The 17,977-nt window shown below is 43.4% G+C and overlaps 1 protein-coding gene across 2 annotated transcripts; it reads right to left on the reverse strand.

The window, feature by feature from the left end:
* Positions 1-1,114: 1,114 nt before the first annotated feature.
* LOC119213516 (radixin) lies at positions 1,115-16,569 on the reverse strand. 2 transcript variants are annotated; one of them, XM_037464743.2, is made up of 15 exons: positions 16,355-16,569; positions 14,729-14,826; positions 8,971-9,054; positions 8,681-8,776; positions 8,332-8,454; positions 8,058-8,209; positions 7,823-7,906; positions 7,503-7,649; positions 5,651-5,747; positions 5,377-5,540; positions 4,970-5,100; positions 4,589-4,749; positions 4,359-4,451; positions 4,035-4,271; positions 1,115-3,496 (listed from the first exon to the last, which is right to left on the reverse strand). In XM_037464743.2, exons 2-15 carry the CDS (start codon positions 14,738-14,740, stop codon positions 3,332-3,334), a joined length of 1,746 nt encoding a protein of 581 aa, XP_037320640.1. In that variant the 5' UTR covers positions 14,741-14,826; positions 16,355-16,569; the 3' UTR covers positions 1,115-3,331. The 2 variants fall into 2 exon arrangements, with proteins under 2 accessions (XP_037320640.1, XP_037320641.1); XM_037464744.2 differs by lacking the exon at positions 16,355-16,569 and adding an exon at positions 15,831-15,929.
* Positions 16,570-17,977: the final 1,408 nt, after the last annotated feature.

Consider the following 17,977-nt stretch of genomic DNA (forward strand, 5'->3'; position numbering starts at 1 on the left):
TTTGTTTTAAAACCAGTACTTTTACCTAAGTAAAAAGCTTGAGTTGATACTTCCACTTCCACAAAGATGTGGAATCCTGATATTCATGTTTTGATTTACCTGCAGTACCACTCCACACCACAAGAGGGTTAGTTGACCTTCACGGTCATTAGGCATATTAGTTTATTGTTAGATACGGCGTAGAAGAGTTTTAACCCGCTGTGAAGACGTCCTGTCACGTTTCACTAAATAAATGATAACTAGGATTATCAAGAGTGGTTACGTCTTTTAAATACTGGAATTACCACAAAAAGTATTTTCAAAACAGAGTATCTATACTTCTACTTGAGTAATGAATGTGAATAATTTTGACACCTCTGCAACTATGACTTTTTTGTTTTTATCACTTGATTTGTATCGCTTTTACTGCATATACTTGACTTTGACATTTTAATTAATATGCTCACACATCTTGGTTGCTACTCCAAAAAGTACCAAACACGTGGGAGTATAACTTTAAAAATAAAGCGGCTATCAAATGGACCAGAGGATCCGGATGTAGTTCAGGAGCATGAACTCCAACTTAGACGCGCATCCACAGGTGACGTGATCTTTTTATTTCTAAAGGAGTTATAGCATATTAAATAGATATAAAACCCCATGTTAATGCTCAGAATAAACTTTTTATGTTTAATAATTCAGGGGAATTTGCCCACCGCAATACTTACAAACGTTTTGCGTTTGGCCGTTGAGCCTCTGACTAAACCGCAAAACTTACAAGGAACTCCAGGCCTTCGTTCAGTTCCTCTACATTTTCCTGCTATGCTCCATACGCCTCTGTAGCAGGTTCAGGAAGAGTCCATCACTCCTCCCATGTGCGTTTCGCCTCAGGTTGCTGTCAGTCGTTGCGCATGCGCCGTGACGTCAGCGAGGTGACGCACAGGCAGAGCGAGGGGCCCAATCCCAATGTTCCCCCTGAACCTTCGGGGATTTACCTGCGATAACCCGGTAAGTGAATATAGAGATCACGGTGATACAACTCCTCTGTATGGAAGACAAGAAAAAGAATGGATACGATGAGTCTTATCAAGATATATAAATCAGTGATGTTAAAGAAAACAAATGGGTCACAAAAGACAAATTTAAAACTTTTATTTCAGAACCAATGAAATGGACTGCATTCCATCTGTGCCTTCTATCTTAAAGAATATCATACAAACATGAACATAAGGGGGGGGGGGGGGGGCAGGGCAAACAAGCAAAACGTGACGGCTGGTGCCAGAGCAGGCATCACCACCACAGACAGGCTTCATTGAAGGGGACGGGCAGGCTGACAGCGGTCTAACTCCTAACTCAAGCCTTTCGGACTGGATGGGAAGCCGTCCGGTACAGCAATGGGCGCTGCTGGTTTGGGCTTTTTGAACACAATACAAAAATAGAAGCTGGAAGCACAGGATCCTTTGCTTCCCTCGCTATGGCAAACACTAACAGAGGACACTGGGAAGTTAACGCCAGAGGCAAGCTTCAGTGTCAGTGCTTTAACTTTAAAACGGACTATTAAAAAAAACAACCTACACCAGCTGTCAAGTATAGCTTACAAATAATACCAGAACATTTCATTACTTTGTGAATAATAAAAAAAAAAAAAGGAACTTTATTTTTACTCATTTCAAAAACATTCAACCTGAAATAAATGCTCTACCCCACAAAAGATGGAGTCAGTTTGTTCAGTGAGAAAAAACGGAGAATTCCTAATACAATTTAGGGAAAGAAATTGGCCAACCCTCCATTTGACTGCAGAGATTTAGTAAAATCCCAATAGCTAGGTCCCTTTACGTTAGAGCGACCCATAATGCATCACAAGTCTCTCACTCCCGTGAATCCACTGCAGATGTGCAAACTGTCTGACTGTAATTAATTAATACACAGGAGAGCCTCATCTTAAACGGGCCCTGGGTGCATGCGGCTTGCCACCAACAACCCAGAATGCATCACAGGAACCAGTCAGAACAAGCACAAAATGACCCGTGTGGAGCTAACCTTTTCCCTTAATGCAGACTTCCCAGGAGCAACACTCGAGGATGTAACAGCAACCACGTAAAATTGTGACCTTTCTTCTTGTCGTGTTCTTTTTGGAAAGGAGGATTATAGGGGGGCTGGAAGGGGGGGGGACTGTCAGTCTTACTTCTAACATTACTGAGGTAGAGATACGTCCCGGGTCGAGGGCCGATGGTTTCATAAGCTCCCCAGCCAGGGAGGTGTCAGGTCTCAGCGTACACACACACACACACACACACTCTTGAACAGAGACAGACAGATGGGACACTTCCCGCTGTCCACATCTTACGCAGGCTCCCTTTTTGAAATTGTGGGCAGAGAAAATCATCCGTGGGGACTGGGAGTGAAACACTACGAAGTCAGACACACACACACACAAACAAGGCTACACAACTACCATTTAGCTTATCTTTATAACACTTTTAAGCTCGGTGGCACGCGCTGTCCTGTCACCTGTGAATGTAAAAAACGTTCCCTTTGTTACCGTTGCTACATTCGTTCGAGACCTTCCACGTGACAGGTCGAGTTGCCGTTTTCCCAACGAGGGCCGGTTCACTTACTGCTCTCCTTCATATACAGTCTGAAATTAAAACTTAAAAATACTGCAGTGTCATTTTTACCATGAGGCCGAGAATGTAACATTTAGACTCACCAATGCTAAGAGAATAAGCCCAACCAGCTTGTGATATGTTTTGAAATGATACAAGCAGCGGTTGAATGCTGAATGAAAGCAGTAGGGACATTTATCCCAAAACTCCAGGGATCAGACGTTGCCTGTGGCTTAATGTGTTCGACGGACACCAGAGAAAAAGGGCGTAATCTGTAAAAACGAGTCAAACTAAAGCAGAGGGAAGTAGCTTAAAAGCATCTTTAACTGAAACAATCCAAACCTTTGCATACAAGTTGTCAAGAAGCAGTTGCGCTCTATAGCCCTGTTTGCTCGAAATAATAATAAAAAATAAATCAAATTGCTTCCATTTTGGTTGAACAGTTTCTCTTCTACTGTGCACACAGCGCAGAGGATCTCTGCACAACATTATTTGTTCAGAGCTCCCCATTGAGGGACGTATCCGGACCGTTCAGGTTGGAGATTTGGGGGTGGGACTTTGGCAAAGTTTGACAAGAGGATTTCTCAAGATTGCCTCAGGGTGTTGCGAGGGTGGGGGGGCACTACGAGGACGGCTGCAACTGTTGTCCATGAAAATTGAGCAGCTGCTGAGGGAACAGTTTTGGGGAGCGGGGGGGGGGAGGGGAGGGGAGCAGGGCGGGGGTCGAGGGGTTCGAGGTCATGCTCTCACATGGACTCAAACTCGTCGATGCGCTGCTTCGTGTTGCCCGATCGGATCTGCCGCAGCGTCTTGTACTTGTCTCGGCCGGCTTTCACGTTCTCCGCGTGGAGCACGTCGTTCTGAGTCTTCTTGGTTTCGTCTCTGGCCTCGGCCAACTCCGAGCTCAACGTCTGGGAGAGAGAGAAAAGGGACGGAAGGTTGAGAGGGGGAGGAAGTAAAGAGAGGTAATGAAATATTGCAAAGAAGAGCCATGGAGGTTGCAGAGGGGAAAGTAGAACACTGAACAGCCTTTGGCTAAACAGGTTTTATATCAAATCAGGGTTCCCACTCTCTCCTAGAGACATTTTGATGAGGCTCCTGCTGGGTCGCAGAGTTTGTGGACCTAGCTAGCTTAGTTACAGTTATAATGTGTCTTGGCTGGTGTTTATTCTTTGAGACAAAACGCATATGGTTGTCAAAGAATTTTCACCAAAACGCCTCAGACTTCACTGGGACGCGGTCTCACCAGCCCTAGACCCACTTGGGCAACACGGGTACTTCAGCTCAGTGAATTTCTGCTGAGAGGCTGTCGCACAGGGTTCAGTGAGGTGGAGGACTGAGGAGGCCGACAGTGACAGCAGGAGCCTCGATGGGCCCGTGTGCAGGCTGGCAGGTTTGGGGCAGCCAAATTTGACGCCCCAAGCGGGTTTCCACCGCCCTCGCTCTCACCTGGAGCTGCTTCTTCACCCGCTCGTTTTTCTGGGCTTCGGTGACGCGCGCCTCCTCGCTGCGGAGATCCAGCTGGCTGACGCCCTCGTTGGAGAGCTCCGCGCTGGCCTCAGCGTGGTTCTCGTCCTGCTCGTCGTGTTCGCTCTCGGCGTTGCCGCCCGGAGACGCCGGCACCACTGTCATGGCAGTCTTCAGCTCCTCCTTGGTCTTCTCCAGGTCCTCCTGGGCCGACAGGGCCTGCGGGCGAGGGAGAGACGCCGTCGCCGTTAGAAGGTCACGGCCGAATGTCTGACGAGGCCAGTGTTCTGCGTAGGATTGCTGTACCTTATACTGCCACTCTGTGGCCTCGTCGTCTTTCTTCCTCTTGGCCTCTTCCAGGAGAGCGATCTTGGCTGTGAATTCAGCCAGTTCAGCAGCCTGGGAGAAAAAAGAAATAGGGGGCCTGGTGTTACAGACTTACATTAGACAACATGAGCGCATTCTACATTAAAAAAAAACATACGAAAACATGAATATCCACATAAGTCAGCCTATGGTTGCTCCCACACACACACCAGTTGTTCCTGGGTCTTCTGCTGGTCTGCAGCCTGTCTGGCCAGTTCTGCCTTGGCCTCTTCGGCGGCCTCCCTCTCCTTCTCCAGCCTCTCGGCCTCCTCCCTCGCTCTCCTTCTCTCTTGCTCCAGCTCCATGGCTCGACGAGTCTGTTCCTCCAGCTCTGCAGACACAAACCGACATGACGCACAAAGTTTCATCTTTGAATTCAAGTAAGATCTGTGCTGGAAGCTACCTGGATAAGTAGGATACAGTTTATTTAGGTAAAAATAAACCAAGGGAGCATTAGCAAATACATAAAGTTTGGTTTGTTTGATTCTCCTGAGAGAGACAAGAAAGGGAGAGGAGGGCATCAGTAAAGAGGAAAAGCAAAAAGAAGGAACCTTTCTGGGCCGTCATCGTCTGCTCTTCAATCTGTCTCAGCCTCTCCATGAGCTCGTCCTTCTCACGCTCTATCCTCTCCTTCTCTTTCTCTGCATACTCTCGCTTCTTCTTCTCATTCTCCAGCTGAGCCCTGTGAAGTTTTGGAATGACGCATTTCAGACTCAAGTACAATTAAAATGACAAACATTTTACTCTAATAAAAGAACTGTTAACCGCTGGAGAGCCTTTAACTGAAAAAAAAGCCTCTGCCTCAGATCATTTACAGAAAAGGGAAAATAAAGCCCTTTAGTGGAAAAGCTCTTCTACAGCAGATCATTTTTTATTTCTGTTTGATTTAAATACTCAAGTGGAAACCCATGTAATATTTGATACTTTCTAATGACCTCAAGGGTCCAAAATGAAATACCTCTCCATCTGTTTGTGGTGCTTCTCCTCCCGGGCCTGAGCCTTCATCTGCTGCACCTCGATGGTGTCGGGCTTCCTCCTTCTCATGTACAACTCGTGGTTTCCCATACACAACGCCAGGATACGCTTGTTGATGCGCAGTCGCGGAGCATAGAACACAAAGTCCTACATTTTTGTGTAAAAGAGGAGAGAAATATATCCATTAAAGTTTCCTATATACAGAAAGTAAAATTCTTGGTGATTTATTTTATACTTTTAATAAATCGGACACTCACAGGCGCTTTCTTGTCAATGGGTTTGATGACAAACTTTTTGTCATTGAAAGAGATGTTTCGAATCTCACTCCAGGGAAAGCCGATCTTTGGTGTCAACCTGAGAAAATAAGAGGTCAACAGTTTACACTTTTAACATATCAACCTATGACATGTGACCTACAGAAAAAGGACTTTGACGCAGTTGGTTGCAGAACGTTTTCTAACATTCAGCCGGCAGATGGTGCCGAGTATGAACAGACCACCTGACAGGAAGTCAAGAGATTTCAGTTTAAAGTTCTTTTTTTCTGTTCAGCGGTTGATAAGAGTAACAGAAAAGAGAAGTAGGTGGATGCCACTAAACGCTTCCTGACAACAACTGAAACAGATGGTGGGTGTTCTTTACTCAAAATGAAAATGTGAAAAAAGGAAATAATTGATATTGAGGTTTGAAAGGGTGCAAGAAACTATCCCTCTTTACTTGATTCATCAACAGGACAAAAAAACAAAAAAAAAAATCGATGACAGTCGCTATGACCTCAAATAACGGACAGGAAAGGAAACGCAGAGAGGAAAGACTGCTATCTATCCTGTCTTCCATGAAGAGGTAAAAAACCACCCCCAAAGAACAAGGAGGACCGCACAGACTAAAGCGGATGGACCCCTCCCGCCCATTCAGTTTTCCCCTCTAAAAATAGCTTTGCTTCCTCTAAACCTGTTGAACATTGTGCATGTCATCTTGGCAAAATACAGAACTGTGATTATTAATTGTCATTAAGAATATTTAATATCGGCAAGCAGTAAATTTCCAAATTACAATGTCAGAGCTGAACAGTCAGTTGAATACAAGCTGTACAGTTGAATTGTTTAGAGTGCTCACAATATGAGCTGTGAAGCCATAACAGAACATAATCCATGTCCTTCGGACATAAGGCAAGTCCTTGAAAAGTCTATAAAACATAAAAACTACACTTAAATCATTTGAGTGTAGTCCAGGCAAAGACAAACAAGGCATAGAATTATGTTGTATTTCATTTTTGTCATCTATTTTGCCAAAGATGACAAAAGATAAGGTTTGGTAATTGAGAATGAACACACTGTTATTAAGCCTGTCCGATAATCAATATATTAACTTATTGTACAATATATTAAAATGAGGGTGATCATTTTTGGTGCTGCAATATATAAAATTCATTTGACATATAAATGAATGTCGTCAACCACAATTTAGGTCGATCCCGCTGCCTCTGTCCTCCACACACTGACGGGGGAAGGGAAAGCCTGCAGCAGCGGGACCGAGACCCGTCTGCCCGATGTGTCGTCCTGCCCCATGTTCATTAAATTTATCATCCGTTTTTATACAGGATATATATTTTTTTTAAATTCTGATTCCAATGTCTAAATATTGTAAAGAGTAAAAGCGTACTTGTAGTCCTATGCGATTATATTTTCACTATATAATAGTTCAAAATAACAATAATATCGTCTATAGCAATTCATTTTGGTGCAATAATTGCACAACAAAAAGTAGTTATCGTGACAGCCCTAACTGTTATGGTGACCCGAGTTCAGGCACATCCGTTGCGTCATAAGCCTTCACCTACTCACTCACCCTCATGTCTGCTGCAGTTAAGTAATCACCTGCTAACCACGGAGCTGATTCCCTTGCAATCACGAGATAGTGTTCATCAGTATATGATTCATCCGGGTTACTACGCCACCAGACACAATAATAATAATAATAATAATAATAATAATAATAATAGGTTCTGGTGGTAACCACAGTCTTAACTGTCAGGCCATTTCAAAGGGTGCGACGGAACGTTCCCCCAAAAAGTAATCTGCAGGTCCGTCGGTGTGCGTGTGTGTGCTTTACTTGTCTTCGTGTTCGTAGATGTTGAGGCCAAGGGCATCCACACCGAGCCACAGCTGGGTGCCCTTCTTGTTCTTGATCTCAAAGTAGTTGACGCCGTACATCTCCAAGTCCTGAGCGATTTTAAGATATTCCATCATAGAGTCCTCCCTGGAGAGGAAAAAAAGCAAACGGAGTTAGAATATAAATGACACGCGTTTTATCATTAGAAATGGTCAAACTTAATGTCATTTTATAAAGCACAAATCGCACACATTTATAAGCCCACATCGTAGAACAGGTACACTTTACAGAATACAGAATAAGAAACGTCTTTGACACACCTGAGCATTCCTCTGTGTTCTTCGTGCCACGTCTGTATCCTGTCCTCCCACTGCTCCTTGGTTAGCTTGTGCTGCTCCAGGACTCTGTGTGCAAAAACACAATGACCTCACCTCAAGCAATGCTTTCCTGGAGAGAAAGTCATGGGACGTTCCAACGGGGAACAAAACAACATTATAGAATTCAACAGGTCAGTGTGTAACAACTTGCATGGCATTATATAGCGTGTGTGTGTACCTCTGAGGCAGCAGCCTGTCATGGGTAAGGTAGCCAACTTTGTGGACATCTTTGATGTAGTCTCCATACTTGGCCTGGACAGAATAGGACGCCAGCAGCACTGCTGTCTCCGGGGGGCAGTAGTTCTCATCGTTCAAGATGGCCTCTTTCACCTGGTGGAACAGGAGGGAGCGAGTTAACAAATGGGCCTAATTAAATGTATGTAAACTCTGCCGTCAACATTGAATAATTTGAACTACACTGATGGAAACTTGATTGGCGAGTGGCTTGCTACCTGCAGGAAGAAGAGTCTCTGGGTGATCTCCTGGATTAGTTCCTCAGAGACGTCCTCCGGGAAGAACTTTGCCCTGAACTTAAACTGCAGAGGGTTCTCTTTCTTTACATCCTGCTGAGTCACCTGCGAGACAGACACAACGTCACCATCCGAGCAATGATTAAATCAGCAGGAGTTAAACCTACTGTCACAAATGTGCTGAAATTAAATCATCCTAATCCTGAATCATCATAATATAATAATAAGTTAAGGAGAAAGAATAGAAAGAAAAGGAGTATGAGACAGTGGAAGGAGCAAGACAGTAAAGGTGTGTACACCTTTTTGGTAGGAAAAAATAAAAGTGACGGACCTTCTTATTGAGTTTGAGCCAAGTACTGTAACCTTTACTGTCCACATACTGGAGGCCAAAGAACCAGACCTCCCGCAGGCCCACCGTCTTCACCACCTGACAATGAAACAAATAGTTATCACACATGCCCCCAAAAAAAAATATATATTTTTTTTAACTGTTGAGTGAATGGTAGAGAAAGATGGGTAATGGGTCACAGGGTAGTGATATGCCTGTCCTGAAGCGGCGCCATTGTGGCTTAGCTCTGAGGAAAGCACTAGCCAGTCGACATCTGTGGTTACATCACTCACCTGATCAAAGAGCTGCTTTCCTGTGGTATTGGGTTGGATGGCAAACTCCAGCTCGGCGTCCATGGTGGTCACACGGACATTGATCTTGAAAAAACAGACAAACAAAACAGGTTTATTTTGTCTGCCAGATGACAAAGAAGAGAAAGATTTTTACATGGCCGGATCAGATACAGCACTGCGGCCTGACTACTATTACTAAAGTTCATAATACCGTTGAGGGTTTTCTTCAACTACACATTGTTTGGTTTAAAGAGACAAATGGAAGCTTGACACATTTGCTTTAAAATAAGTGGAATGGCCAAATACGCCAGGACAACTACTGTGGAGCCAAATCCAGGTCAAAAATTGTTCATTTGAAAAGAAATGAACAAAAATTTTGGTCTTGAACATTGAAAAATACAACTCATATTTTCATATTCCCTGCATTATATTTTTTTGGTTGCAGATTTTATATTTTCAGATTCAAATCTTATATTTTCCTAAGCGGAAATAATATGTTGCCTTGCTCAGCGTTGAGCTCATTACTATTAGTGCCCTTTTTCTCTAATCTCGACTTAACATCCACTAATCCTCATCATCAATCGGGAGACATTAATGGTATTAGTGTGTTTAATCCCTGCTTAGGGGTGCAGTAAAGTTTTTGAAACATAATATATAGTGGGCAAAATGCAAAGCATATAGCATCTACCGCATATTGCGTATCTCTGCTCTCCAGTTATAAAACAAAAAATATTACGGCTATTAACAGTTTAAGATCCGAGGTGGAAATTAATTGTGTTTGTGCTTAACTTCGACATTCACCATGTTGTTTATAATGGAATGAAGGGAAATCAACCTTGATAGACAGCGTGGGATGTGGCACACAGCATGTATACTTTAAACTGAAATCTCACAGCCAACAATCTTTCAAAATAGAGCGCATACAAGCATCCGTTTCCCTTAACCAGGTTTTATAAAAAGGGACGGTGCAAACTTGCTTCCCTCTCTCTCTTTTTCCATTGCACACAGCCAGGGTAAAGAAAAGTTTCACTTTTCAGGGCGGCCAATACTATTGGACCTCTGTTGGGGTGGAGCGGAGGATAAAAGTCAGCTGTTAGCTGCCAGTAAACAGCACTGGGAGAAGGCCAGCAGCAGCTGATGTCGCAGAGCTGACCTCGCCTTAGTAGTGGTTAACGTCACAAGAGGGGGAGAAAAGTGCACGGTACAGGGGAAGGCGAGACAACAAGCAGAGTGCAACAGCTAAAAGGTTAAGCAAGAGTGCAAAAAAGAAGAAGAAAAAAAGCAGATGAGAAGAGAGTGCAACAGGAAGCGAGAGAGTTGATCTAGGGTGTACCTCTTTTGAGATTGAGTTACTACGAGGTTACCGTAGATGAGCCATCTATGCAGAAAAAGAGCGAAAAGCACAGAGAAAGTAAAAAAAAAAAAAAAAAAAGGATCCACTTGGCAATTATAAACAAAACCCTAACCCCAGGAAAGCTTAGTCTACATTTCTCAAAGTATTTATTTCTCTTGATATCCCTGCAATGAATAACCCATGAAATTTGAGTCTATACAGCACATAGCTGGACTCCCCTGCGCCACATGGAGCTCAGACCACAATGTATCTGCCTCGGCTTATTAATTACTCATGAAAAGTTGCAGCACATTCTCCACTATAGCCATCACTGCCCTCCGCCTTAAACTACTGCTGTAAATTATGACGGCCCATTTAGATTACATTATTTTAAAGGACTAACCTACATTTCACATGTTTAGAATTTAACCTGCTTAAGGCCAAAGTGGGAAGCTTTACCAGGGAAAGAAAGGTCATAATTGATTAAATGCTTATATTCTGCATTCAGTCCAGGGTCGTTTTAAGTTGAGTAGTTATTGAATTTCACGCTTTTTGAGATCAGATATATTTGCTAATCCTGTTTCCAATGTGTCTTTAAAGAGAGACGTAGTCTATTTTAGTGCCCATTTAAGACCCAGGCTAAATCCATGTCTGGGAAACCAAACCACATTGTTATATATGCCAGTTATCTGCAGGAAAGGAAACGAAAACAGATGGATTCACAAAAGGATGCGCATTCCGGCAATTCGTGTGTCATTTTAGTTCAGTGGGTTGGACAAGAGTCGAGCAGGTTTTTAAAGGTACTGGCTAAAAAAACAATTGTGCCAAAATATTCTATTTAAGACTTTGAAAGTCTCTGGGCAATCTGCAGCAATGACACAGACATCCAATAACATTAGCAGCTTATTACAACACAGCGCTGTCAGCATAATTTCAATGAGGATGAGGAGGATATTGTTACATGATAGAACACGAGCTACTGCTAACCAGAAAACCACAGACATACTCTGGTTTCCTCTGCCAATAGGTTTGACAATTTTAGTATTTGAGAAGTATTATTGCATACAATAATATTACTAGAACTACTAAAACCTGAAGTTTGCATCAAAAGAGACAAGACACATTCAATACCATTAATTGATGTCAATCAGGATCGTTACCTTAAAGATTTCTACTTTAGAAACAGATGGATTCATATGAATACAACTATAAAACATGAACCTGAAACCAACCAAACTACTCCCCAAACATACCACTGCTGCAGGCTGCAGCTGGCCTTTGTCCAGCAGAGGATACAACTTTTAACCCAGAGCAACGACTACTACGCAAGCAGAAATAGTAAGTGATGACTCTTCCTCCCCTATTCTCCCCCCCATGCATGTCGTGCACACATAATATGACTAGTTGTCAACTTTTACCTTACATGACGAAGAAAAATGTGTCATTGTTAGAGATCTGGACGACATCGAAATGAACATGTGAACAGATTTAATAATTTATTATTATTTAATAATTTGTGGAAAAAGTAAAGAGCAATAAACTCAATCACTAAATGATCCAACTATGGCAAAGCCTTTAAATACTGGGGTTAAACTTTTTATTCAACTCTTTTAAAGGGCTCAAAACAGGCCCCTGAAAGGTAATTGAAGACTGTTGGTTGACGAGCTACCTTGTTGACCTTCAGAGATATGAGAAGTTATGGGGAACGTTGTGCTCAGCCAGGGTTTCCAAGTGACAGGGCCTTTCCCTGCCTGCCATCAGCAATCAGCTGTTAACAGTCAACCTTTGTGTTGCATGTGTGTGCGTCTGTGTGTGAGTGCCTGTGCCAAAACATGGCCGATCCACCAAGACGAGAGGTGGAATCCTGTACAGTCCAGACGGCCAGTTAATCCCATCTCTGCTGCAGAGAGGGGGAGGAGAAGGGGGAGGCACCGACACAGCTAATAAAACACTCCAACGAAGGAACGACTTTTGTAAGCTCGTCCTCACATACCGCGCTCCGTCTGGGGATACCAAAACACACTGATGGAGCACAGAGACACATTTCCTCTGAAATTGGCAAAATCTTCCAGTTTGTACCTGTGTATTTTCTGAAAGGTGTACATCAAGTTTTTTTCTCCTCAGTCTCACCAGTTTGTAGCATTTTAGGGGTTTTATTATTTGAGGTCATCACAACTGGAAAGCCAGGGGTATTGAGCCTCAAAATCAGTGGCTGTATCATTTCCATTTGGTTTTGTCTTTCTAGATGCCCATTTTTAAATGTATTTAAATTCCCCCCTCTCCATTTCAATTGGGAGGACGTGGTCTGACTCAGACAGGCCCCTTGTTAAATGTGCATCTGTTAAGTAACTGTAAGCAGTTTAGAGGAGCTTTGTAGAGGAGGACTTAAGAGAGACGGGGGCGCGCGCTCACACACACACACACACAGACACTACAATCAGTAAAGTTGCTAATCTGGCCTGCTGGGCTCTGAGCAGCTGTCTGTCTCTCTGATAACCCCCCTGCTGGGTGAGGCAGGCTTCTGAGGAAAGGAGGGGAGAGAATGAGCGTAGAAGGATCACTGCTACCTACAAACACTCCTCTTTTGAGGGAAGGTGTGTGTGAAGCATCACGTACACAAAAAAAGCATGTAAAAAGTTCCCGGGATTTTACAAGACACTGGAGGGATAATAACTAGAGAAAAAAAGTGATTACAGACCAAACATTTGTTATTGTAAATGAGGTGGATGGTCAAACAGAACAGGCAAACAGAGCTCTGATGTTGCCCAGCGCCTCCCCCTGCCAATAAACCTCACTGTTTCCGACCCCTTCAAATTCCTGAGAGTCTCCTGAGCACTTCAACAGATTCCCAGACACTTTGCTTCTCTCTCATCATTTCCTATTATTCTCAAATGTGATGTTCACCCAACTGAGTCGTTCCAATCCTGACAGTGACTCAATTGTATGGGGACAATCCTCGCTCTTCCCCTTGCTTGCTACTTCCACGGAGACAGGATGTTGACACAGAATGGGCCCCCGATGTACACAACGGGCCCCTTTCTCCAGCAAACGGGAAAACAGCCACAAGCTAGGAAGCCAGCGAGGGCCGTCTTCCTGTGAGGTGCCAACACCCGTAATGAAAAACAGCACATTAGCCTGTATTTACAAAGCTGAACATGCTGAAAGCAGAGGTATAAATCACTCATTACCATGAGCAGGAACCACGCGTTTCTGGGTTTAAGAGAAAAAAATAAAAATCTGTACCCTTCCTACCAACTCAACAACCTTGCAATTGTTGTCATTCGTTGGTGACAGATGAATGCAGACAACGAGGCATGACCTGGCACCAATCCCATAGAGGGTCACGTCAAGTGGATGCTGCTCTTACTTCCTCCGTTTACTGAGTCAGTGACTCCCTTCAACAAACTGCACTTTCTCTGTCAGTTGCTTATCGTCTGTGGCAGAGACGTTCCTCTGAGCTAAGATGACAGCCCTCCACCGTCCTTGAGGCTGTTTTGAGGATGGTGCCCTGGTGACTCAGGGACAACATGGAGAATTGGGAGATGACATCATTGCCTGACCTCTTACTCTTCCCTAACTTGCCAAACCATCTCCTAACCCTGAAACACCCTCCAAAGAAGTACATAGGAGATAGACTTTATTTGTGATGCAAGTTTTAGTTACCTACCTTGAAATCTTTCCACTAAACAAATGATTAGTCTTACATGATATCCATTTTTGTTTTAAAAACAAATCAAAGACACAAGAGTTTGTCCACTAAAAGGCCAAATACTCAGTATTGCTTTGTCATAACTCATACGCTTAGAATAACAAGTGCCCTTATAAAAATCCCATTTGAAAATCTCTTGTTAATGGAAAACTAATGTTGCCAATGGAAAACGTCAGACGTGTATATGACCTCTACCCAAACCTCTTTATGAGATGTAAAATCAGAAGCAGCATGACAGCAGCGGGACTGCATCAAATTGGTAGAGTTTTGTTGTTCACATCCCAGGACTCTGGCATTCACGCCACCCTTTAAAGTAACAATGGTAGCAGTGTTGCAGTTGCAAGGCCTGTGGGTCTGGCAGCTTATTTCACATTCTGGCTGTTGTCGACTTGGAAGAGGAGAATGAGGAGTGGGAGCAGCCGCTGGGACGAAAGGGCCACTTCCCAGAATGCCCAGCTGAGCTTTCGATCAGCAGTGCAGACCAGACAGAAACCATCAGTCTATTTTATGTCTCGATACGTCATCTGACTCCAATTCAGCTACTGCTGAATAGGTTCAAACACAGATTTGACTTTATTTTGTAAATCAAATAACACCAATAGTGCGGTGTTTTTTTCCCTGGCTACTTACCATTATCACTGCATTTTCCTATACTTCTGTAGAACACAGCACAATTAAAAACTGCCAACGCCAACTAATTTCATCCAGCCTCTTACCGGTTTCGGCATCTTTGCTTCTTCTCCTCCTCCTTTCACCCCAACAGCTGAGACAATAATTCCGTCACAAGACGGCAGCAACACCCGTATCACAGGACCTGAAAGCAAAAGAGACACATTTGCTTTTATGGGTTTGATTTAGAAGACCGTATGCCTTCACAGTTGAATATTTTAATCCCAACTATTAGATCTATGAATGACTACAAGGCAAAGAAACCCCCAAACCGCCAGGTGCACTGCCATCTTAACATGCACCATCGCGTTGCTGTACTTGGGACATGAACAGAAACTATCGCGAAGAGTGTATGATAGAAAACGAAACGCTTACCATGGAAGTGAAAAACAAAAAGTTGAGTGATTATGATGGACATTGTAAAACAATAATTTATTAAACATACATGATCTGGCAGGCACAAAAGGAGTAGATATTTGGACTGAAATTTATTTCACCCTGCAACTCATCATTACAGGGAATGCATGAGACAGCCTGGGTTGCGAGCTGAAACAAAAGCCTCCAAGTTAGGTAACGACCCGGGCTGAAGTGCCATCTGATACTGAATGATCCAGGGAAAACAGAGTTTTTGTAAGGTGAGGGTGTCACACCAATCACACCTGGAAGCTACAGAATGTGGGTTTATCTACAACATGGTTTTGTACCATGTTTTAGATAACCATCACAATCTCAAAGTGGTCCAATGGCCAAATAAAAGATCAATGACACACCACAAACTGCTTGAGCACATCCATTAAATGGAAAGTTAGAAATCCCTTGATTCGTTAATTGAATGACCAGGGAATGGTACAAACTAAAACATTGTTTTTTTAAAAGGGACCCTGCACCATATCGGTAAGTAAGCTAAGGGACAACCACCACACACACGTAGGATTAAAACCTGCAACATTAGTGGCCTTGCGGAATATGAATTGAAAATGGAGCGAAATACGTGAGGAAGCCCGTCGCCGACGTGCCCACTTGTAGCTCGAGAGCGATTAGCTCGCGCGTAGACCCGCCGAGAGTTGGCTTCCGTTACTCTGTCATTTAAGCACAATTCAAACAAACGGGTCGACGGAAACCGTTACACTCCCGGCGAAACAACGTTACCGGCTGAAATTGTTTAGAGGCGTACGTCCTGACGTGTTGTAAAGTGGCCCTTTCGGAGTTTAGCTCGGGTAAAAAAAGAAGAAGAAAGAAACACCCAAATGGTAGCCGGTGTGCGAGTCCTCGCCGAGTGAGAAGGTGGCCGTTCGAAGCCTGACATTTTCATGCTAGCGTTAGTTACCGTTAGTGGGTGTAGTCCACATAACGGGAAGAGCATTACAGCGGGGTTGCCTCATAACGCAACTTAACGTTACATGTGGAGCTACACAGCATGATAAAAAAAAGAAAGAAAACGTCTGGTCATCATTAATTTACGATATTTAAAAAGGGAAAAAAGAAACAAGATATATTGAGGCTACGTACGGCATGACATGGTGCTTTTACAGGCATTCTATGGGCCACAACTTGGTACATAAGTCGTCATTTCTAGCGTGTCGTATACGATGTTACGTTAAGTTGGTTGAACACGAGGATTTCCGCTATTGCACCAAACTTGGAAGCTCATCTTTTAGGGAGAGGCAACTCACCGTCGGGACGAAGTATGCCTTTGAATCGATAAGGGAAAAGCCGGGGTATCTTCTCACGTAGCAGAATATCCACGACGAGAAATCCGTCCGGCTTGTTGTACCGTATCTCTTGAGTGGATTTGACGAAACAAATTCCCGCAGAAAAACCGTTGAAGTCTTAACAGCGATTAAGGCGATTTGGGGTGCTCGTGTCGCGCTAGCTGGAATACTGAGACTTCCGGTCTAAGCCTTAGAAATAAAAGCCCAATTGAAGATTGAGAAAAATATGTCTTTTTTATTAACCTTTAACGTCATATTAACCTCCACAAGAAGCTAATAGTTCAAACATGTAAACAATGATAAAAACGAAAGAATGTATCTTGGTGGTTTATGCCATAATGGTGCATTATAAAAAATAAACATAAATACAAAGTCAACAACATTTGGCAAATAATTTCACTTTGTATGCTAGAAATCAAAGATCAAGCTGCAAATGAAGTTGCACGACTTTTTTTCTGCGCACACAGTGTGTTCGTTTAAAGTTGGAGGAAATATACCCGATTTCCGGTTATTTCTAGTTTCTCTAATGCACACTTGCTGGAGCTAACTGTAAATGTTCAATATGGCTGTCAGAAGGCGAGGATTGGATGCTTAGCATTTATGGGGCATTCATCCTATTTTTGAGCTGTGTTTCTATAGGCTTCCCTTAAGAGTAGTTATTATTGAAAGTATTATCCTATTCTTTCAAGGCATTCCAAACTGCTCTAAACAAATTTAAATATGTTTAATTAATAATATACCCAATGAGAAGCTGCTGTTGCCTACAACCACCGAAATCTAGATATAATTTTACAATTTAGGCCGTTGATGATAATAAACAATTATCTCCCCATCTAAAGGTGAAAAGTATAATACTTTAGATCATTTGATCTGCTTTAAAAAGCACCACCTTTAGGCCTGCACGCAACACCGGGCAGTCCTTCTGTACACGCTTCCACAGCTGATCGGGATTAATTTACGCCTACGCCCTGGTAATATAAACATCTCAACTTTCTGGCGTAGCGTCATTTTGTCATTGTATGTAAAGGTCTGCTCTGTGCATTTCCTTCCTCCTACCACCAGGTGTCACGGTGTCCCTTCTCTCGCCGTCCCAGATGACTTATTGAAAGTTCCCCCAAGAGTCAGTGCACGTTACATTTTTCATATTTTATGTGACATCACTCCGACACGTATATCACGGTGCATTTTGTACGTTGGCGAGAACACCGCGTGAAACGGCTGTGACAAACCGATTTATTTTTGTCATAGTTTCTTAATCCAGGACGAGAGTGAAAGGCAAGGAGGAGGTGACCACGCTGATCCGGGTCCAGCTAATTGAATGGGCGGAGCTTCTTCGGCTGGAGCACGACGTACAGGTGAGGACACGACGATTAATCCAGCTCGTGATGTATCGGTTCACACAGCACTCACAATAACAACACAACAGAGGAAGGTGCGTTGATACAACGGTCGCGGTAGGACGCAGGGACAGCGCCGCCGTGTCGGTAGGCATACTAATTATTCAATTACGGCTCCTTATGAAGACGTCAGCGCGCCATGTTCCGTTAAATGACTTGTTTGCGCTTAAGCTGTTCGCGGTACTAC

This window comes from Pungitius pungitius, chromosome 3 (assembly GCF_949316345.1).
Source record: "Pungitius pungitius chromosome 3, fPunPun2.1, whole genome shotgun sequence".
NCBI classification, from domain to species: domain Eukaryota; kingdom Metazoa; phylum Chordata; class Actinopteri; order Perciformes; family Gasterosteidae; genus Pungitius; species Pungitius pungitius.